This window comes from Hippocampus bargibanti, linkage group LG03 (assembly GCF_051943395.1).
Source record: "Hippocampus bargibanti isolate YZ-2025 linkage group LG03, ASM5194339v1, whole genome shotgun sequence".
In the NCBI taxonomy this organism is placed as follows: domain Eukaryota; kingdom Metazoa; phylum Chordata; class Actinopteri; order Syngnathiformes; family Syngnathidae; genus Hippocampus; species Hippocampus bargibanti.
This window is the reverse complement of record NC_142736.1, coordinates 23,542,230-23,563,785: the sequence shown is the minus strand read 5'-3', so window position 1 is coordinate 23,563,785 and position 21,556 is coordinate 23,542,230. Positions and strand designations below refer to the sequence as shown.

Here is a 21,556-nt window from a genome sequence, read left to right as displayed (position 1 = left end):
GGTCGGATATATCGATAGTCCCGGTTATATCGATATTTTTTCGGACTCCCTTGAATATCGATATAACGAGACTTTACTGTATTTAACTCTCTGCCATTTATTTGAGAACTGAAACCTGAACTGACCTAGAGCGCCATTCCCGAATCTGTTCGGGTTTTGTTTTTTTTCCTGGGTGGGGGTGCCGATAAAGCGCTGGCCAGACCTCTGGCAATGTGTTTTCTCTTCCACAAGGGGGCAGAATTTCACTTTTGTCCATGTTAGTGCTTTGTTCCAGCTTCAACTGTTGTTAAAGCGCTACATAAATTTACACCCGGCTTCATTTAAAGCTCATATAACTCTAGACCCATATAATTTAGGAAATAACTTTTTTTCTGATGAAAGAAAAGACTAAGGTTACTTACGCTGCCTTGAATGTTTATGTAGTCCTAAACCTCAATATTCTGTGGGTCCTGGAATTGTAGTAAAAACGACAAAAACCCTGGCACTGGAGTGCACACAATTTTGCACGTCTGTCAGTGAATGAGTCAAAAGTATGCCCATTTAAATGTGTTTAAATACATTCATTCTTGTAAATATGTGTCAACGTATCCACAAATTCGTTTCAATCTACAGTAAAGTCTCGTTATATCGATATCCAAGGGAGTCCGAAAAAATATCGATATAACCGGGACTATCGATATATCCGACCCTGTTTGCATGTAATTTTCTCCGTGCGTGCATAGAAATAGTATCGATATATCCGATATCGATATAACGAGACTTTACTGTATTTGTCAGTCAAAACATGTAACTCTAAAGAAAACTAGTGGATGAGGAACTTCAGTGGGAGAGAAGCATAAATTAATCAATAGCACCAAAATTCCACCAAATGGGGGCAAAGCAATTTCATTGCCTTGACCTGAGCTCAAAAACAGCAAATAGTTGAGTTTCACTCAATAATGGAAGATCGATACCAAAAATATGTGAATTCTGAACTGTGAATATACGGCGGTTCACCACTTTGTGTACTTTATAATCTTTATGCACGGAACTGTTGGTAATGGTTGGCAGGGGCAACCCAATTTGACACTAACTCCTTTCTAATTAGGTTCAGAAACTAGTATTATTTTGGCATCCGTCTCGAGCCAAGAAGAAGCCCAATCCTGCTTCATCATTTTCCGCCGTCTCCATTGTGACTTCTTAACTCCTTGAACATCAAGAACAAATGGACCCCGTCGTCGGCGCTCACGACCAATTGGCAACTGCACACTGCTCGTCGCACGTTAGCACCGTAGAGATGCTGAGTGAAGCTGACTGGCTCTCGCTGCTGGCTGTTGCCGTTCAAAACAGTGCCATGTAACTGAGAAAGCGTCTCCGCCACCCAGCGTGTCCCCTCTGCCTGCTCATGTGGAACACATGGATATATGTGTGCCACTTAACAGGACAAGTCAAGCGGGACCAATGCGATAAAACTCATTAGGAACAAGGGGACAGCACGATGCATGTGTTGTTCTGCCGCAGTCTTCGACCCTATGCCAGCACACGATGAGCAATGTCTGGAAAGCTTGTTTTTCTTGGGTTTCTGCTGAATTAATAAGACATTTTGCTGGGTTGAATATTGGGTGGGGTATGCGTAACCACCAATGACTGTTTTATAAAAATTCACACAAACTTGGTCTTGCCCTACATCCAAGTGAGCTTGTTCGGTGTTTTGGGCAGCTATGCATCCATTTTGTAGACTTTACAAGGGCGTTATGGAAAATCCGCAACCGCATTAGTTTGTGACCTCATGGGGACAAATATCGGTGATGGTGTGAGAATTTGACGGCTAGAAAGAATATACATTGATATGAGATGTATCTCGTTGTCTTGACGGAATCCCAATATTTGTTTATTTGTACTTCCAAAGCGTGTCTTCATGCTGTTTAAAGCCACTCTCAACGAACATTATTGTCAAACTAAACATAAAACAAAGAGAATGACGTATTTTATTTGACCATGCAACCACTGAGGTAGTGCTCCAGTTGTGCCCATTCTTGCATTCCTCATTTGCGTAATTAGTCAACCAAAGACCCTAATAGACTTCCTGTAAATAGCAGATGATATTTGTCATGTCGGGTTCCATCTATGTGTATGTGCACACGTGTGTTTGTAGGTTGGTGAGTGTGTGTAAGATAAACGACTGTACACACAACATAGGGACAGACAGGCCTGCCTCTTGGCCATGTTTAACAGTTCGCTCTTTATCACAGTACCCCTCTAATCGTTCACTGTTTGTGTGTGTGCATTTGTGTTTGTGTGTGTGTGCACATTTGTAAAACGCCTTCAGACGTCTCTCATATGAGCGTCTGCCATGATCAAGTCCTCTACGCTGATAATAATGAGCCCTGCGGGTGAGAATGGACTCATGAGACCATTGGTGCCATCCGCTGAAACGTTCACGTCATCTATGCAAATACCGGACTGTCTTTTTGTCATCGTATGCAGCTCTTTCAACCAATTAAAGTCAGAAAAGACAAGATACTGCTACGACATCCCCACTGCATCATCACATCCTCCTCCAGTTTCTTATGAATATCTTAATACTTCCTCATGTCTTTATAAATTTAGTATATAATGGTAATTCTTTCCGCCCTCAGGAATTGTTGGATTGAAGCCTTGGTTGGGCTGGATTTCCATGCCCTTCATATGATAACGTGTGTCTGTTTCAATAATCATCTAAATCATGTGTGCCAATACCCTGTAGGCTTTTCTACCGTATTTTCCAGTGTATAAGGCGTACCGGAGTATAAGGCGCACCCCCAATGAATGGTGTATTCTCAAACCTTTTCCACGTATAAGGCGCATCGGACTATAAGGTGAACCTCCAATGAATGAAAAATGTTTTCAAAATATAATCGGTGTCTGAAACTCATGACAAAAAGTTAGCGGACACCAGGGCAACAACTCTGAAAAGTTGCCTGCCCGGCCATAAAGTTGCCTGCCCCATTTTTCACAACTTGAAACACAATAAGACAACTAATCGCAAAAAAAACATTGTTGCGAAGTATAAAGGATTTTTTTTGAATTAAGGAAGTACCTACCACAAATGCTCCCTCGCTTAATTTATAGTAAATATCCCCTGCTGAAGATTTTGCTCCAGGTGTCGTTTGTCGTCATGGTGCACAATGTGCAATATGCCAAACGAACGTTCGTTTGGCATTGCAGCCAATCAGAAGCCTGTTTCGTGCTTCGGACTATACCGTGACTGTAAAGTGTACTTGAGAGTTTTGAAAAGCGCTTATAAAGAGGAGTCCACGTGGCTTATAGCAATTTGCTTGTAGCTTTTGCTTTATTGAATAAAACAAACGTTTGATTTGGAAAACATATTTTTTCTTCTTGAAGAAGTTGTCGGCCACCCGGCCGACGTAAAAGTTGTACGCCCCGGGCCTCCAGGCAGATGTTATTTCAAACACTGATATAATATATAAATATATAAAGGTTTTCTAAATATAAGGCACACCACATTATAAGGCGCTATACTAGAGGCTGGGGTTACGCACTACTTCTTCTACAGGGGGAAATGGCTGCTGATAGTAGTTGCGAGACCTCTTGTGGCTCAGTATTACTTCACATATAAGGTGCACTGGCGTATATGGCGCAGGGTCGTCTTTTCAAGAAAATCAATTATTTTGGGGTACACTGGAAAATACGGTATCTATGCCAGCCAACTATAGTGATCGATTAAACACGCTTCCACTAGATGGCAGAAAAAGCATCTTCCTTCCTTTTTTTGTGACTAGTTTTTTTGTCATGCAAAATTTGTGGCTTGGCTAAATAAAGACGAAAAAACTGCACTTATGCATGTATGTACTTCCTCAATATACTTGAGCCCAATCTATACTGTATATTGCACTATGTTGCAGCACATCATTGTGCCTCCACATTGCCGGCATCAGTTGAGAAGAAAATGAACCGACCAATATGTGCAACTGTATGTGCGTGTCATAGCAATGTGGGCAGTCTTCATGTTTTTACTGGCTTGACAATGCAGCTTGTAGGAGTCCATCAATCTTTGATGGCCATCACTGAGGTTACTGCTCGCCTCTCCTTGCTCCCATCACAGCACTCTACTCCCTCTGGTGGAGGTACTGGACCAATTGTAGCGAAGTCAAATGGTTCGGAATACTTTACCCGTAAATCATTTGAGCATTGGTCATGTACTGGTACACTCTTTGTCCTCTGCAAGACAACTCAGTACACATTATGGAGTGGTTCAGGGTGTACCCTGCCTACTTAAAGGACAACCGACGCCTTCAGACAAGTTGTGTCCATAATTGGTAAAATTACTTCAAATGACTTCTACTGAGCGTATTTTACAAAGATTCCACCGCATATAGCTATATTTTACGTTTTAAAACCTGCGCTGAATATTCAGGAAGTCTTGTTTTTGAGTTGGTGACGAGTCCGAGCAACGTTTGACTGACATGGGGTGCATTAGCAAAATAGCTCTGTCTCTTTTTGTGCATTGCCGTATTGTAGATGTTCCTATTATTATGGTTGTAGTCTACAGTAATCATATGAAGAACCTTTGCTGTCTGGTCAATCGAGGGTTCGAGTCCATCACCATTCGACTGAGCCGAGTTATCTCGACTAAGTTATGTCATAAAATGATTAAATATTACAATTAATGTTAATTTGTCAATTAGATTACAAAATCGGATTGTTCAAATGATGGTTTGTCGCAACCTTACATAATGATGCATGTATGTCCCATTTTAGATGGACATGATAAATGTTTTGTTTTATTTGTTTTTTTACTCATTGATGAGGCTCTTTTTAAAAGTTGGGTCACTTCTGAGACAAGGCAGCACTCACCTCATGTTAGACTGCAGAGGTGTACCTAAAAAAATATCCTGTGCTTCACTTGGAGCCTTATACCATTTTTCATCCATAACTTGAAAAAGACTGGAGCTGTTTTCACTAACAGTCCAAGTGGAGACCATGGTATCCCAATGAGACTGATATCTTTGGACAAAATGCTTCTCTCGCTCCATTTGTCCACATTTGGCTCCCTCCTTCCTCTGCTCCTCGCTTTCTAGCATCTGGAATCCTGTGGGATGGAGGGAGCAAGAGGAGGCTGTGCCTCATCCAGCTCTCCCCCAGGGGGTCTTGGTTCACTTTGTGATCTCGTATCTCACATGATGGAGAAATATCTAATCCTGTTAGAGGTGAACATCTTCCATTGAAATACACCAGGAGATGAAAGACAGCAAAAAAAGAGAGAATTTCAAAAATCTTCATTATGCTAGTGTGCACATTTATGTGTATTTATCCTCATGGGAGCCTCCTCTCAAGGTGCTGTCTTCCTCTATCTGCTCCCTGAGTGAGAAAGATGCCCCTCTAGGCTCCATCTGAGCTCCAGGCCCCTCGAGGCCAAAGCATTCCCCGTGCACCCACACACTGCAGGCCCTCAGGCTCCATGCTACACCACAGGGAATACCACCCCGCACCCCTTTCCCAAGACCCCCTCGGCCCCTCAGACCGTACAGAGCTCTGCACAAGAGCCTGAGGGGTGCGAGACTGGAACGAGGCTGTCTGGGAAAACAACATGCCTGACTAAACATGCTACAAACCCTAACAGCGCCTCCTGTTGTTGCAGTGCCGTCCTCACACGAAAGCATCCAAATAAGTTTCCACTATTGGCGGCCTCGTCCCTTGGGGTTCACCCAGGCCCCTACCGTCCCCCCTGAGCTACATGTGCACTGACCTTTCCAGCACATGGAGGATAACTAATGTCTTTTGGCCATCAGAAGACATTGAAAGCACCTGGGACTCCACTGTATGACATATGGAAATAAAATAGTCACCGAATATCAAGGGAGAGGAAGTTAAATAAATTAAAAAAGACCTTTGTTTATGACAAATTAATGTGGACAAAAGTATCAAAATACATTTTTTTGCATCCAGCATCCCAAAAGACATGGGTAGAAGAACTTAGCATAGCACAGCATGACCTTGAACCCTCTGATGAAGAAAAATTGCCTTGTTCCAAAATCAGTGACCACTGGAAAAAAATGAGTAATAATAATAATAATAATAATAATAATAATTAATAATACATTTCATTTATAAGCGCCTTTCAAAAATCTCATGGTCACTATCAGTTTTTCTGTGGGTGAGCAGCGGCAGCCATACGCCAGTTTTCACTCAATCCGGAAGTAACTCAAATAGGTAGAAAGCAAGCTAGCTAGCTAATAATTCTAGTAATAATACATAATGGCTAATATTAATACATTGCATTTACAAGCGCCTTCCAAAACTCTCAAAGACATAGTTAATAGATAGCTAGTTGTAATATGCATCTGTGTTTGTCACTGATTGTAGGTACTGTACAATTACACAGCGTCCTGATATTTTTGTCCACATGCAGCCAATGAGGGCTGGCTATCTGATGAGGAAAGGATGCATTTGTCTTATGTATGTTGCTAACTAGCTATCTAGCTGGCTTCCTAGCTAGCTATCTATTTGCTATATATATGCTATCTATTAGCTATCTAGCTAGCTATAGATATATATTAGTTATCTATTAGCGAGCTATCTAAATTTCTATCTATTTGAGTTATTCTGGGTTAAGTGAACGCTGGCGTATGTGGCTGCCGCTGCTCACCCACGGGAAAAACAATGATCCTGTGACTGGTGTAAATTGACCTTGAGAGTTTTGAAAGGCGCTTATAAATGAAATGTACAATGATTATTATTATTATTGTGTGTGTGTGTGTGTGTGTGTGTGTGTGTGTGTGTGTGTGTGTGTGTGTGTGTGTGTGTGTGTGTGTGTGTGTGTGTATTATTATATCCCAATGTTATCTGTTCTTTTTACGACTCAGTTTGTCAGTATGCAAACTGTGACACTTTACACTTGCTTCACTCACTTGTGAAACTTTTTCAATGAAGAAATGGAAAAAGGGGGACCGTGCATCCCTTTGAATGTGTGCGATAATGACAGCGGTAATGACTGAGAGTATTTAAAGGCACAAGGTTGGTGTTCTCACTATCGTCTGGCAGCCTGCAGTTAGGAGTGAAGCAGAGTGAATAAAATGTGCAAGTCGGTCGTCCCTGTGATCTTCCCTCGCCTGCCGGCAGCTCCCCGCGGCGGGAGAACAAAGGCAAAGGTGCGTCTTAATCAAAGTGCATTGGATTAAAAAGTAGAAGAAGAAAAAAAACACATGAAAGGACTTGCTAACTCACAGCCATTACGTGGATTGGAAAACAAGTAGGATCATCACCTTCAAATGAAGAACTTTTGACCCCAAAATCATTTTAATCTGCTTACTTGTGTCCAGATTCGAAGAAAAAAAAGAACCCACTTAACTCATTCACTGCCAGACATGCAAAAATTTGTCCACTCCAGTGCCAGGGTTTTCATCATTGTCACTTGAATTCCAGGACCCACAGAATATTGAGTTTTTGGACGACATCAATATTCAATGACCCGTATAAAATCTTAGACTCTTCTTTCATTAGACAAAAATAGTTAATTCCTAAATGATATGGGTCTGGAGTTATTTGAGCTTGAAATGAAGGTGGCTGTCGAAAATACAATGCAATACATACATACGTATTGGTTTATAAAGTGCATTAACAACTCCTGAAGCAGGATAAAAGCACTAACACGGAAAAAAGGGAAATGTTTCCCCCTTGTGGAAAAGAATAAACATTGCCAGAGGCCATGGCTAGCGCTTCATCGGTACCCAAGTATGAAAAAAACAAAACCCGAACAAATTCGGGAATGGCACTCGACGTCATATTTTCAATTCCCGAATAAATTCGTGAATGGCAGTTAATGAGTTAAGTTTTGCGCACATGCAGTCACTCGCTAAATATTCCATGCTTGTCGTTGAGAACTACTCAGTAGTCCATAAAAATGTACAGCTGCATTTCTAGAAGGACCGTATTAAAAGAGGTCAATTGGAAAGTTTGTTGCGATAGAAAGTAACCGGTAAACTACCAGGAATATAAGAAAACAGTAAACAGCTGCAATTAGCAAAAAATGCATAACAAACACACTGCCGGTATGACTTTTGGCTCACTTTTTGCTCACAAGTTTCCAAGTGGCTACTTCCTGGTACATGACATCACGAGCCCGCATAGTGCCCACCTTTGCTACTTATTCTATTAACTCACCTGGTGTCCTTAGGTCTGAATGTGCTATCCCACAAGTTTGTCCACGGATATAGCTTTGATGATGATGATGATGATGATGATGATGACAGGTTCTTCTTCGTTGATCTCAGCTTCAGCAGTATTAGCACCTTTAATGTGTCAACTTTGTAGTAAAAGGGGGACAGTGAAGGGAGCACAGTTTGAGTAAAGGAAATTCAAAATGTACACACGCACACACACACACACACACACACACACACACACACACACACACACACACACACACACACACACACACACACACACACACACACGCACACACACACACGCACACGCACACTCACAGATTCACGCACACACACAGACACCCACAAAGCACACACAAAAGCGTTTTTAGTAGAACTCGGCACCGAGCTACAAAGTCTGACACTGCCCTCATGTGGTTCTAAGTGTAAAATGTCTTCCTCGACTGAAAATTGACTCAAAATCCTCGTTTCTGTCTTGAGAGAGAAAATCCACACAGGAACGGGGGGATCACACAACCCCCACACAGTTAAAAAGGTCAGAAGCAATGTTCAAACCTGAAACTATAAAACTGTGAGTCAAACATGCTAATCACTTGTAAAAAACGACATGACCCCTGAACATTACTCTAAATTTTTATTCATGCCATTTTTAAACCACCCATCCTGTTCGGGGAAAATCCTCATCCTATACTGTATTAGAGAGTGGTGCCATGATTTATGGGTAAAATTCTTATTTTACATTTATTTTAGATTTTCTTATAGGAGTGTGTCGAATGTAGATGTTTCATATCCAAAGTACCCAACGACAGGTAGTTTGTGAGTTTGTGAGCACTACGTGCAAAAGCCATTCGGGATATTCATGTTGTTTTTACTGGCAAATACCACTGATGGAATTCTCTTTTTGCAATATTTTATCAAAAAGCTTCATTTACTTGCATATTTTCCAAAACAAATATATTTCTTTCTGTTTTTCTGTGGATATAGTGCCCACCTGTCACAATACCTTAATGCGATAAAGGACTTAAATAACTTTGGGGCCCTCAGTGAAGTAGTGACACTTTGGTATGTCTTTTTTTAATGAGATTTATTGAGTTCCAGATGTTTCCAGTTATGAAGATGTGCGGCAGAGATTTAGGAGAGTGAGACCTGCGCCCTGTGTGAGCTTCGGCGGGGTGCTGTTTTACTACCCGTCACTCCCCACACACCTCGATCATAGGTGGCCTCTTAACCTGATTGCGCACACACACGAACACACACATCAGAGAAGGATGGAGATCAGCATTTATAGACTTACAAAAAAATGTCTATAAAAGCATAAACATACATATAGATATATACATCACATATGTACAAAGTTATTAGGCGTCCATTGTTTGTGTTTACATCCTCCATAACAAAAAGTAACCGCTGTCCATTTCCTAAATCTAGTTCACACGATCTAGCACATTTTCATATGAGAAAACCAAATAACAGTGCAAGTGTGCTGTGATATCAAAAATAGACAAACGACTGTTTCCTTGTGTCTCGCCTTTTTTTGGGCTCAATTATAAAGTGGTAATAATCTCTCAGTGGAAATGACCCAATAAGAGTGCTGGCCGAGATGCGTCTTGCAGACCACGCGGATACATCGTGAACGAGGTGGGTTGGTATCAGGTGTGACCTCCACTTATGCACATTTGGCAAGCCACCATAACCTCTGACCTGGCTCACTCGCACTCTCTCGCTCTACTGGTTGGCACACGGCATCGCCACCGTCCTTGCTCAGATGGCAGACTGCAGCTTAGTCAAGTTCCTCTGGTGCATGGTGTGATGGCGCACCAGCTCGTCGGAGCGGGCAAACTTCTTTTGACAGTTGGACCAGCGGCAAGTAAACGGCTTCTCACCTGGATAAGAAGTGGGGAAGGGCATTGAATGAGAAAGCAGTTTCAAACGTTGAGTGCAATGATCAAGCGGACCATCTCCAGGGCCTTAAGGTCGACCAGGAGAGAAATTCAGTGGAGGAAGATAAAAAGGTATACGCACTTGTTTTACCTGTATGAGTCCGAGTGTGAGTCTTAAGGTGGTCTGACCGTGAAAATTTTCTCTGACACGTCTCGCACTCAAAGGGCTTCACTCCTGCACAAACACGGTTTGAAAATTACTCTCATTTCAATTGTTACTTGCTGAGAGTATGATGAAATCAAATTCAGCAATGACAAAAAAAAACCCAACACAGGTTAGATGAATACTAAATCATAAGAAAATTCACAGATGATATTGGGAACAGAATTTTCATTCAGTTTACAATATGATACCTCAATATTGAGAATGTGGGTGCAAAGTATTTTTTTCTCTTTTGTTCTTTTCAATCAACTCACTTGAAGTTTGGATTATAAAGAAGTAGTGATTAAAGTGATCGTGCGTGATTCATTATTCACTTATGTTGCTTCAAAATTAGTTATTAATTCCAGAAAGTAAAAAAAAAAAGTACCGTAATCTGTGAATAACGATTACATTATTACCTCTCAATTATAGTATGTTTGAAAATAAAATAAGTACACTTTCAATGACATTTGGAGTACATTTATAAAAACTGAAGTCGAAAAATGCTGGAATGAAGGATTAGGACAAGATTGGTAATCTTCCAAATAAACCTGTGAAATGTGCTCCATTAAAAATATTTCATGTGAATAATCTGAACAAATATGCAATGCAATAACATTCATGAAAATATCATCAAATCTGGACCGTCTTATTACTACACAGTAAAACTCTAACAGCTTTCCTCACATTTTGGCCGATTGCTGATGGCTCTCTAAAACGTCTTCACCAAATTTGACAGTCCAATAAATCAGCAATTGTTTGGCAAATGAAATTAGCAATTGAAGATGATTAGCAACTTGAGCGAAGCAAACTTTGTTAACTCGAGCAAAATGTTTTTATTTTTCTTTATTTTTTTTTAGTACCTGTATGCCTGCGCTGGTGTCGTTTTAGCTGGTCTGAGCGAGAGAATCTGCGGCCACATTCTATGACGTCACACTGGTATGGCTTCTCTCCTGCAAGGTAAAGTAAAGCACCTCATTTTTGTTTGATATTTCTGCATTTTTCTTAACCTGGAAGTATACAGAATTCTGGTATTTGAAAGTAAAAAAATAATAAACAGCTGAGTTAACGTGGTTACACAATATCTGCAGGCCCTCCAGCTGTGGATCTGGACATTTTAAATTTGTAAAAACTAATGACAACTCATATCAAATGTCAATTCATATCATTCATGAGCTTTTAGGATTCATTTTGAATATATTTATTTTGCCATTGCTGTTAGTCCACCCACAAGAAAAAAGGCCAATTAGTCATTTGTGATTAGTCATTTACTTAGATTAAGCAATACTTAGTAAGCTTTTTTTAATCTTGCACTCGACAAACGCTCTGTATATTAAAAAACTAAGCCTAAATATTATAGTAAAACCTATACCAGGATAATACAAAGCTCTTTATAGAAAAATGCAACCTCACGAAAAAAATAACAAAACTGCTCTAAAAGATGAAATTAAGCAATAAAAGTTAATACAAAATAAGAATGAATGAAAACGAAACACCCCAAACTATTATAAGGGGTGTTTATTCAGCATTTATTTTCATTTAACCTCACTTGGCCATTAATAAAATAGGGGGAAAAAACACTGTTCCAATGCTTGGTCTGAATTATTTGTCATATTTTTCTGTTTCAGCTAGAAATTTAAATTCATCAATTACAATTATTATTCATACATTTAGAGAGAAACTCACCCGTGTGTTTCCTTCCATGCATCTGCAGGTGCGAAAGTTTGAAGTACCTCTTGCTGCAGCCCGGATGAGCGCACACAAAAGGACGCTTGTCACAAGGCTCGGATGACTTTACTACTGGTGGAGTGAGACTGGAAACTCGTCTTACATCCTTTTCGAAGGAGAAGAGAACACATTGTTCATTCAAGAGCCTTTTTTATCTTGTTTGTGCATGCTTGTGCATTCACTTGACTGACCTGAAGCCCCCTAAAAACGCCATGTGTGTGAATGTGGTACTGGGCGCTCACCAGCATGGGCGGGGGTGGGGCTATGGGATCATTGTCATAGCTAGTCGTGTGGCTGCTAAAAGACCAAATATACAAATTAAATTGAGCCTGCAAAAAAAAAATCGCTGCACTTTAGTTGACAAATACGTATGTTTCTTATAAGCCCCACTCGCTTATATCTTAATAAGGTAATCACGACCACTGTAATGGAGATCTTGTAACATGAATAGCTCAATGACAAAGTCAATCAAAATTGAACATTATCGCTGTAAAGGAAACATTTTGAACAAAGTTATCATACTCAGTGTTATGACAATGTGTAGGTGTACACAAATACACAGATATCCAACGTAAACATGCTGACCAAAAAACGACCTCCAAATAAGTCCTTGAAGAAGTGTGTATCATTCTCCTTTTCTTACAGACAAGTACAAGCCTGCACAGTAAAACATTCAAACATTATTAATCTTATCTCTGCTTTCTGATTTATGCCGGCAGCCGGCCAGCAGCCATCTGGCTTCCTCTCCAACAGTATTTTCCCCTCATTAAGTCTATAGGAAAACAGTACTAAGTCTTTACCTCTTCATGGAAGACGCAAGTGTGTTCATCTGGTTCCACGTGACGCATTCCAGCTGAGACGCCATTTGGTAAAGGTTATCACTGTTGAGAGGCAACAATGCAGTGACGAACACTTCAATGTTCTGATGAAATATTGGATAGTTGTGAAATCGGAAAGTTGAAGGCCAACAAGGTCAGTCATACATTTGAAGTTGGAGGTCACTGGTGCAGCATATGCACATTTTTTTAAATCCCTTCTGCAAAAATTTGAAATGACTGCTCTGTGTTGGCGAAGAACTGCACTCAATTCACTTCTCAAGAAGTCTGACACAGTAAACAATTATTCATTAACAGGCTTCAATATGTTTGATGCCCAGACCAGTTATCTTTCAAACATGCAGTCCTCCACGGGCTAACAAAGACCATCTTTGTGGCGGTACCTTTAAGCAACAGATATTTGAACACAATAAGTGCAGCAACACATGATGCAGAAAATGGAACAATAATAACAGGCAGATATTCTTTATCCTCCACAAAAAAAAAAAAAACAATTTACACACTAGTAAATACACCCGATTTAAAGCCTCAAAAGACAAATTTAACCAATGTTTCCATATATTGGCCTTTTCTTATTAATAGTCATGCGTCTCTATGTTAGAATACGAGATACCTGTATTTTCAAAAATCACATTGGTCACAAAATACCTTTATTTTAACTCATTCACTGCCATTCACGAATTTGAAAAGCGCCATTCCATTCCACTACATCCACGACAACGGCTTTCCTTTCCCCTATATATATATATATATATATATATATATATATATATATATATATATATATATATATATATATATATATATATATATATATATATATATATATATAGAATTAACATTTTTTTGAGTGTCTAAGGTTTCTAACGCTGCATTGAATTTGAGTGACAATGACAAAAACCCTGACAATGGAGTGCACACATTTTTGCACGTCTGGCATTGAACGAGTTAAGGAGCTAAGACCACAATCACAGTGCATAGAAGGCTGTATTTATGGCATTCATTTCCTCCAGTCACTAAACTCAACAAGATGATTATTTTTGCTCTCAAATGCTTCTTCTTCAGGGTTCAAAGCTTGGGAGGGGGGATAGCATCTCTGGAAAACATGGTAATATTGCAGCTTACTAAGGCACAGTTGTTGAGAAGCTTTTTTGTTGGTGTCCGAATTATTGCGTTTTACTGCCCCCAAGTGGCCGAATTGTATACATTAGTACGTATACAGTAATGCATGAATCATAGTTAGAATTATTTCTGTTGTATTTAATTACTTGATCACTAAATGTTTACAGTATAACTGGGTGGTCTTTTCATTGTTGAAAAGATTTGACAAAGATATTGTAAATATATATATTTTTTTGGCGGGGGTGGGGGGGAGCATCTATGGGTAGACTATAAAACTGTATTGCCCTTCTGGGACAAATAAAATATTCAACTGAATCTGAATCATTAGACCTCGGGTCAGGGCGCATTTTCTTTGGTCCACATTGTGCATCAAAAAAAAACACAACTGTCCTAAATCTGGAACACTAATTTGCAACGTATACTACCCTGCAGAGTTCAGCATTAATATGTGCAGGTATTTTGCTTATTTTCTTCAGCTCAAGAGACTAAGAATATGAACTAGAGATTTTGTTTTTCAGCATGAGGGTCACTCCTCAATGAGGCCAAGGTAGCATCTTTTGTTGACGTTATTCACCGTCAACCAATTGTTGAACCCATGTTAGAAAAATAGCAGGATTATCATGCTTCATCTTCATTTGTTTCTAAAGAGAATTGGGGGTGGCTTCTTAAATAGAAGCATGCTGGCAATATTTATGATACTGCTGGTTCTTGATGTGCCTCCTCTCCCTTTGTGCAGATAATGAAGGGGGATTCCAAATGGTTTGCTTATTAACACATCTTGTACGCCCACCGCGGTCCTCATTAAAAAAAAAACAAGGACTCCGAGTCATTCTTTACCGTGGCATATCACACGAGTTCGCGCGCGCACATACACATACACACACTTGGAAATTGATTTGTGTTTGTCTGCAGGGGAGGTGGGGTGCGACTCGGTGCCTTGTACGCCATGAACCACCACATGACATCACTCTGTCCTCAGTATCATTAAAGGCGGGAATGTTTCGGAGGAGGGCAAGAATTCTGGCTTTCATTCCTTGAGAAGTCCTTGAGGGAAGTACAATAATCAGATCTGAACTACGCTTGATTGTGGAAAGGCTCTCTGTTATCTGACATACACATTCATTGTGTGTGTGTGTTGCACATTCGCTTGACTTTTTCCAGCTCATGCCATAGGTTGTAACACAAAGCAGTGAAGTCTTTCCTCTCCTCTTATTATCTGCTGTTTGAGTATTTGTTTGCACATGTGCCTCTTTTTCCCCCAAAACAACCCGACTCGGCATTTCAAGAATTTCAACACAATTCACCCGAAGAAATGTTTTCCATCAAGATGGAAAAAACGGAGAGGAAACAGATACGTACTTAGAAAAGCTCATTCTCAGGCTAAACTTATCCCACACCCACTCTGAATCACCAATGTCTCTTTTTTTTTTAAACACATCAACGGTAGATCACGAAATGGTTGTTGGACCAGTGGGCTGCACTTAATTCATAAACTGACAGGCGTGCAAAATGTGTCCTCTCCAGTGTCAGGGTTTTTGTCATTGTCACTCGAATTCCAGGACCCACAAAATATTGAGCTTCAGGACTACATAAACATTCGAAGCAGTGTAAAAAACCTTAGTCTCTGTTCTTTAATAAAAAAAGGTAATTCTGAAATTATATGGGTCTGGAGTTATCTGATCTTGAAATGAGGGCGGCTGTCCAAAATACAATGCAATACAAACATAGAGTGATACCTCAGCTTAATTGGTTCCCGAAAGGGTGTGTAAGGTAAAAAGTTCGTCTTCCAAACATTTATTTCTCATAAGTAACCATTAAAACTGAGAATAATCCGATCCCAGGTCCCCATAAAACATAATTTTATACTAAATAAGCCTTAAAACTCCAAAAAATATACCTTATCCTTATTTTATGTATAATAAATGTGCTATTGGATTGTAATTAAAGAAATAAACTGTACTATATAAAAAAAGTCGTTTTATTTACTTTTGTGATGGTCGTTGATGTAGTTGCCTCTTGATGATATCCGAGTGAAGTTGCCGTGCTTTCTTAGCGATAATACCCTCACTCACAATGTCCCCTGCTAGCTGCTTTTCATTGATCCAAATCAACAGTTTTCAACCTCTTCTATTGCCTGAGACCGTTGCTTAGACAAAACAGAAACACCCTTAGCCACACGTGGAGTTATATGAGCTTGAAATGAGGCTGGATGTCCAAAATACATGCAATACATACATATTGGTTTATATCTCGCTTTAACAACAGCTGAAGCTGGAACAAAGCACTAACATGGAAAAAAAAGGAAATGCTGCGCCCTTGTGAAAAGAAAAAACATTGCCAGAGGCCCTGGCTAGAGCTTTATCGGCACCCAAGCATGAAAGAACCAAACCTGAGCAAATTCGGGAATGGCGGTCTACGTCATATTTTCAACTCCCGAATAAATTCGTGAATGGCAGTGAATGAGTTAATAACAGACGAACTGGGATTCACATGAGGAGTCCTCAACTGTAAAATAATTGTAATTATTTGGAAGTGTTTTTGAGTGGGATTCAAGAAACGCGCATGCACAAGGAGGAGGAAAAACAATTACCTGTTGTAATTTCTCAACAATAGTGCTTGGTTGCTTGGGCAGGATTCTGCAGGATTGTGACACCCGAATACAGAAGGGGCAGGAGGAGGATGAGGATTAGGCGGGTATTGCTGTTCAACTGAAAATACCAACAAAACAATTCAGTTAGTACAGTGAATTGCAGTGGGAGAATCATGTCTCCTCATTAAGTCATTTTAAAAAATTACACTCATGAATGAAACGCGTGTATACTGCTTGAAAACAAAGTAATTGGACGAGATCAATATAGGAAATGAAAATCACCTGGAGGAACTAGAGATCCAGAATCTTGCAAAAGGGCACCTGAATATCGTCACAGGGATTTGGGGATTGTACGTTGCAGCTTCAGCTATTGTTAAAGCGCTATATATATATATATATATATATATATATATATATATATATATATATATATATATATATATATATATATATATATATATATATATATATATATATGTATATGTATGTATGTAATTCTAATTACTAAATAGTATTACTTAGTACAGAAAAAACAATTGTCAAAATGATATTAGCATTTTTCCTCACATCAACGATTACATGTAGTTGTATATAAAAATCATTACCTGCATGTTTTTGTAATTTTTTTGTTGCACTGCTTGGTTAATTTGATTGCTCTGAATCATCCCAATGCCAAATATGTTTCAGAATCAGAAAGCCTTTAATAGTCCCAAAATTTGGAGATTTGCAATCTACAGCAGCAATATTGAAATGGGTGGGAGAAAATAAATCAACAAAATAGTGGAACGGAAAGGGATTTAAAAAGGGTTAGGAGCTGCTGCAGAGGCAGCCGCACAAGGGGCGCCATGACGTAATTCGCAGATCAATATACACATACAGAAACACACATTACCTATTTTTGCATCATCTTTGAAACGGAAAAAATGGCAACAAAAATATGAGAATTTGTAGGTGAGGAAGAAGCTCCACCAATATTGCATCTTCTGTGGTCAGAACCATGAATGGGGCAATACACAGCCTTTGAGGGACTGTCATGTGAAGTGTAATGCTGAACACACATCCGCACTGTTGTTTAGAATGTAACTGTTGTCCAAGAATGTTCTGCATCACACTGGCCCTGACAATATCATGTGTCAAAGTATCAGACTGTGGATTTTTTTTCACTGTGTAAATATGCTGAGTTCCATGTAAAATGCAAAACTGCATGGAAAAACACTTGACTTCCACTCGGTCTGTGACCCGAGCTAGAGGCACGGACAGAGAATGAGAGAGATAGGGACAGACAAAAAAAAACAAAACAAAAGAAAGAATTATGGACTACGTCTATGACCTTGCAGTGAACGCAGCCGGGTTCCAGTAATTGAGAGAGTTTAAGCAAGAACGTGCCAGGAAGTAGACCGTTACCAATGTGGTTTGGTGGCGACAGTGTGTCCTCGTGTTTGAAGGACAGGCTGGAGAGTTGAGGGGCGTGGTGAGATGTAGTATGAGGGTAACTGGGGTTCCCCTCTAAGCCCATTGCACCATAACCTAAAGAAAAAAAAACAAGTCAGAGACAACTTTAAGGGGTAATCGGACCACTAAAGAAACTAAAAGAAAATGCAGATTGTTATATTTTCCCCTTTTTTCACAGTGAGTCTTCTGGTGATAATATTCACAACAAACCGAAGTGTTCCCCAAAAAACGAAGTTCAGGGATAATGAATAACACAAATGTTATCTAAATTTAAGCAATTAAAATGGGAATGCAGCTCTTCTCAAAGAGGAAAGTTCATGCAGAAGTTAGGAATTTTCAAAAGTCAGTCCTTGGAGGGCCGTTGAGATGTTTCTCCAGAAAAAAAAAATGACAATCCCTGACATGAATCCCCGCAGATTGCAGAGCAGTTTATCATTTCATCAAAAAGTACTTTACTTGCGAGTGAACAAGAGTGCGTACAGTGTGTATGTGGAAGTCACATCAGCGCACACGTCCGCAGTTCAACCTGTGACCTCCGATTAACGAGCCCCAGAAGATTTGACGCAACTTTGTTTGAGATTCATATTATTATTGCACACAAAAATTTCCAATTCAGATTGCAAATCCAGATTGCAGCGTCCACCATATAAAAAAACAGCATCAATTATTGTTGAATTAATGAGGCAAACATGAAAATATCGTAAGTGTTAACACTTACGGAACGGATATTTCGGGAAAATAAAAATGTGAATCCCATCAAAATATTGTGTGATTATATTACCATTTCAATTAATTATTTTAACCAAAATAATATTGAATAACGAACAAACAACATGTAATTCTTGACTGTCATGCATACGCATTGTAGATATACGGTTGTGAAGACTTAATTGGTTGCTTGGTTTATGAAGTGCGACAAAACACGTGTGGAATTTTTGGACAAAACAATTGTGGTCAGACCATAATTTATATATCGAACAAACATTTTTGTTGACCTCTATTGTTAAATTAGGACAACAAGAGCAACATCAACATAGGCCACAATAGGCGGTCATTTGCACTGTCTGTTAAGATCCAATACAGAGCTGCTTCGAAAAAGCATTTAACTTTTAATTTACCCACGAAAAATGCAATGTCATCTAGTACGGACAAACATATTCAGTGTTGTCACAGACGTATCAATGTAAAAATTGTTGTTATATTTTCCAGTAAAAATGTATAGGTAAATGTGCAAGATGTGAGAAAAATGTCAGAGTTTGACGCAGGTAACTCTGAGGACAATAAGAATATATTTTTTTTGTTTATTAGAGGTATAAAAAAATCTAGTTATACCTCACGCTTTCTAAAATTTACGATTGGTCTTTGATTTTTATTGGTTGTTGTTTATTATACATTGTCATAAATGTTCACTTTTAACAACTTTAATCAGCTATTTTACTATTTATCATTTTATTTATGGTTTTAATGTTCTGTGTATTGTTCTTTGTAAATTCTTTGTTAATTTCTCTTCTTCTTAAGTTCTTTGTTTTGTAAAGTGTCCTTGAGTGTTCAGAAAGGCGCTTGTAAATTAAAGGCTTTATTATTATGAACCCTTTCAGGAATGCCGGTTACGAAAATGGACAGCGTATCAGGCTACAGCATGAATGAAGGGGTTAATTTGCATCCTGAGCTGAACGTATTTGGGAAAATGTGCTTCGGAGAATCAATTTCAAAAGTGTGTGTGATTATTTCATGGAAACGATGCAGGGTATGGTGCTGCGGGACTTAGGTGGATGTCGTCTGTGTCTGTCAGAGTGCTTACAGAAAAGTGTCAAGATAGTTCCTTACACAGGGCATGTTGTACCAGGAAAACACATAACATCCTGCCTAGACACAACACCACTGACAAATCCAACAAACATGCTGTACAATAGAGGACGTCATGTTTCCAGGAAGATATTTATTCCTTGAATTGTTGAGACCTACATGATGTTGAGATGACAATGTTTACCTTGGTTCCTCGGTGCAGGAGGGCTGTCCATACAGCCAGGGAGGTAGGTTCCACTGGGAAAAACCCTGGGCTGGCTCGCCGCTGTCTCTCCAAAGGCCCCGACCCGGCAAGGGCCCGAGCCTGTAAACTGGCCTGAGAAATGCAACGTGAAGGCCCCGAGTCCGCAGTGGGGATCCTCGATTGGGTCAGCGGTCCCCCAGCTTGGCTCTTGCTTGATGAGGGAGTGGTGGGAGGACAGGGAGTTATAGGGAGAGCCGGGATGGAGGTCCAAAAGTTGCGTCCACTGGCCACAGCCACTTCCAGTCCCGCCTAAGGAGGGGACCTGGGGGCTTGGAGACAGGAGAGTCAGATCTCGGCCATCCGAGCCCATCGACATGGCGCCGCACGCCTCGGTCAACATTGGGTTTGAGAAATCAGAGTCCAGAAATAAAATGAAATTCCAGTGAAGGAGATGCCAAAGTCAAACTCTTAAACAAAACAGAAGTCACAGCTCACAAGCTACCTGTCCTCATTCACTCCCGAAGGGAAAACATCAAGAATGGATGCTGACCAAAATGGAGGTGCGCCTGCCTCCCTCTGTATGTGCAGTGAGTGGGAGTGTGTGTGAGGGTATCACAGCCTCGTTCCTACGCCTCTACATCTGACTTTCTTTTGGCCCCCCCAAAGACTCAAATACTGGCTATAGTCATACAGACCGGGGGCGGAGTCAGATAGGTTTTCGCCTTGTCCTGACCCTCACTGACTTCTCAGCAGCCTCTGACTAACCACACACTTGTATTGCTTTGGCCAAGTTCAAGTGGGGCTCATTTTGTGCGCTTCTCTCAATGAAAGTAAATACGTAGTAGATTCTCTCAAAAGTATAATAAAAAAGGTTACAATTAAAACAGCAACAAGTATAATAATAATAATAATAATAATAATAATAATAATAATAATAATAATAATAATAATAATAATAAACATGATTATTTCATAATCTGGGGCTCACTGATAGGACACTTGATTTTGGTTTCTGTGAAAAAAAGAACATGACAGTTCAATTAAGAGTCCAAACTGATGCAATCACTAAACCTCAAACCTCTGAAGTGTCTGATTCATGCCTTCACTTTGAATACATCAAACTTTCATAATACAGTGATCCCTCGCTACTTCGCGGTTCACTTATCGCGGCTACAGTGCATCGCATATTTTTTTTCAATTATTTTTTTAATGGCATGCCAATGTGCAAACAAACAAAGTAAAAAAAACAAGACTGCAAACAATGCAGAATAAAATCAAACACACTGGCTTTGACAGCTCATGGAGCATCACAAAAAAGAAAGACAAAAAAAAGAACGAGTGCCAACAATTACCGATAACAATGTTCTTCTCTCGGAGAAAGACTCCTGAAAAAAAATAGCTGACTACATTGTATTTCGCGGATTTCACCTATCGCGCGCTGTTTTTGGAACGTATCTCCCGCGATAAACGAGGGTTCACTGTACTTTCATATTTTAATAATTTTCCTCAATTCCTTTCATCACTTTGCTGCTGTGAAATGGAAATTTCTCCACTGTGAGACTAATAAAGGCATATCCATCCATTCATCCATCCATCCATCCATCCATCC

The 21,556-nt window shown here is 39.7% G+C and overlaps 2 protein-coding genes across 7 annotated transcripts in view; both read right to left on the bottom strand.

Moving 5' to 3' along the window:
- The window catches only part of pax6b (paired box 6b), a 62,042-nt gene extending 53,747 nt beyond the window's left edge, over window positions 1-8,295 (bottom strand). Inside the window, exon 1 of one of the 2 annotated variants that reach the window (XM_088992679.1) lies at window positions 8,143-8,295. The gene's annotated coding sequence lies outside the window, so the exon portion shown is untranslated. Of the gene's footprint in view, window positions 1-4,836; window positions 4,960-8,142 lie in introns of those variants that run through there. The other variant, XM_088992680.1, reaches the window with a different exon arrangement.
- A 919-nt stretch (window positions 8,296-9,214) lies between these two features.
- wt1b (WT1 transcription factor b) lies at window positions 9,215-21,544 on the bottom strand. Of its 5 annotated transcripts, XR_016114493.1 has the most exons (10): window positions 19,948-21,542; window positions 17,910-18,032; window positions 16,506-16,623; window positions 12,758-12,838; window positions 12,149-12,254; window positions 11,916-12,063; window positions 11,093-11,182; window positions 10,170-10,262; window positions 9,849-10,030; window positions 9,215-9,376 (listed from the first exon to the last, which is right to left on the bottom strand). XR_016114493.1 is itself a non-coding variant. In XM_088992674.1 (9 exons), exons 1-9 carry the CDS (start codon window positions 20,345-20,347, stop codon window positions 9,909-9,911), a joined length of 1,269 nt encoding a protein of 422 aa, XP_088848800.1. In that variant the 5' UTR covers window positions 20,348-21,544; the 3' UTR covers window positions 9,215-9,908. The 5 variants fall into 5 exon arrangements, 4 of the variants coding, with proteins under 4 accessions (XP_088848800.1, XP_088848799.1, XP_088848798.1 ...); XM_088992674.1 differs by having other exon boundaries at window positions 9,215-10,030; window positions 10,179-10,262; window positions 12,149-12,251; window positions 19,948-21,544; XM_088992673.1 differs by having other exon boundaries at window positions 9,215-10,030; window positions 10,179-10,262; window positions 19,948-21,543.
- Window positions 21,545-21,556: the final 12 nt, after the last annotated feature.

What these genes read in the sequence shown, in the direction of transcription:
- wt1b (XM_088992672.1), bottom strand. Translation starts at nt 20,347, where the DNA reads ATGTTGACCGAGGCGTGCGGCGCCATGTCGATGGGCTCGGATGGCCGA. An exon ending in TTGTTGAGAAATTACAACAG is followed by an intron (nt 12,839 to 16,505) that starts GTAATTGTTTTT and finishes GCCTCTCAACAG; the next exon opens with TGATAACCTTTACCAAATGG. An exon ending in GACTCATACAGGTAAAACAA is followed by an intron (nt 10,031 to 10,169) that starts GTGCGTATACCT and finishes CTTCTTATCCAG; the next exon opens with GTGAGAAGCCGTTTACTTGC.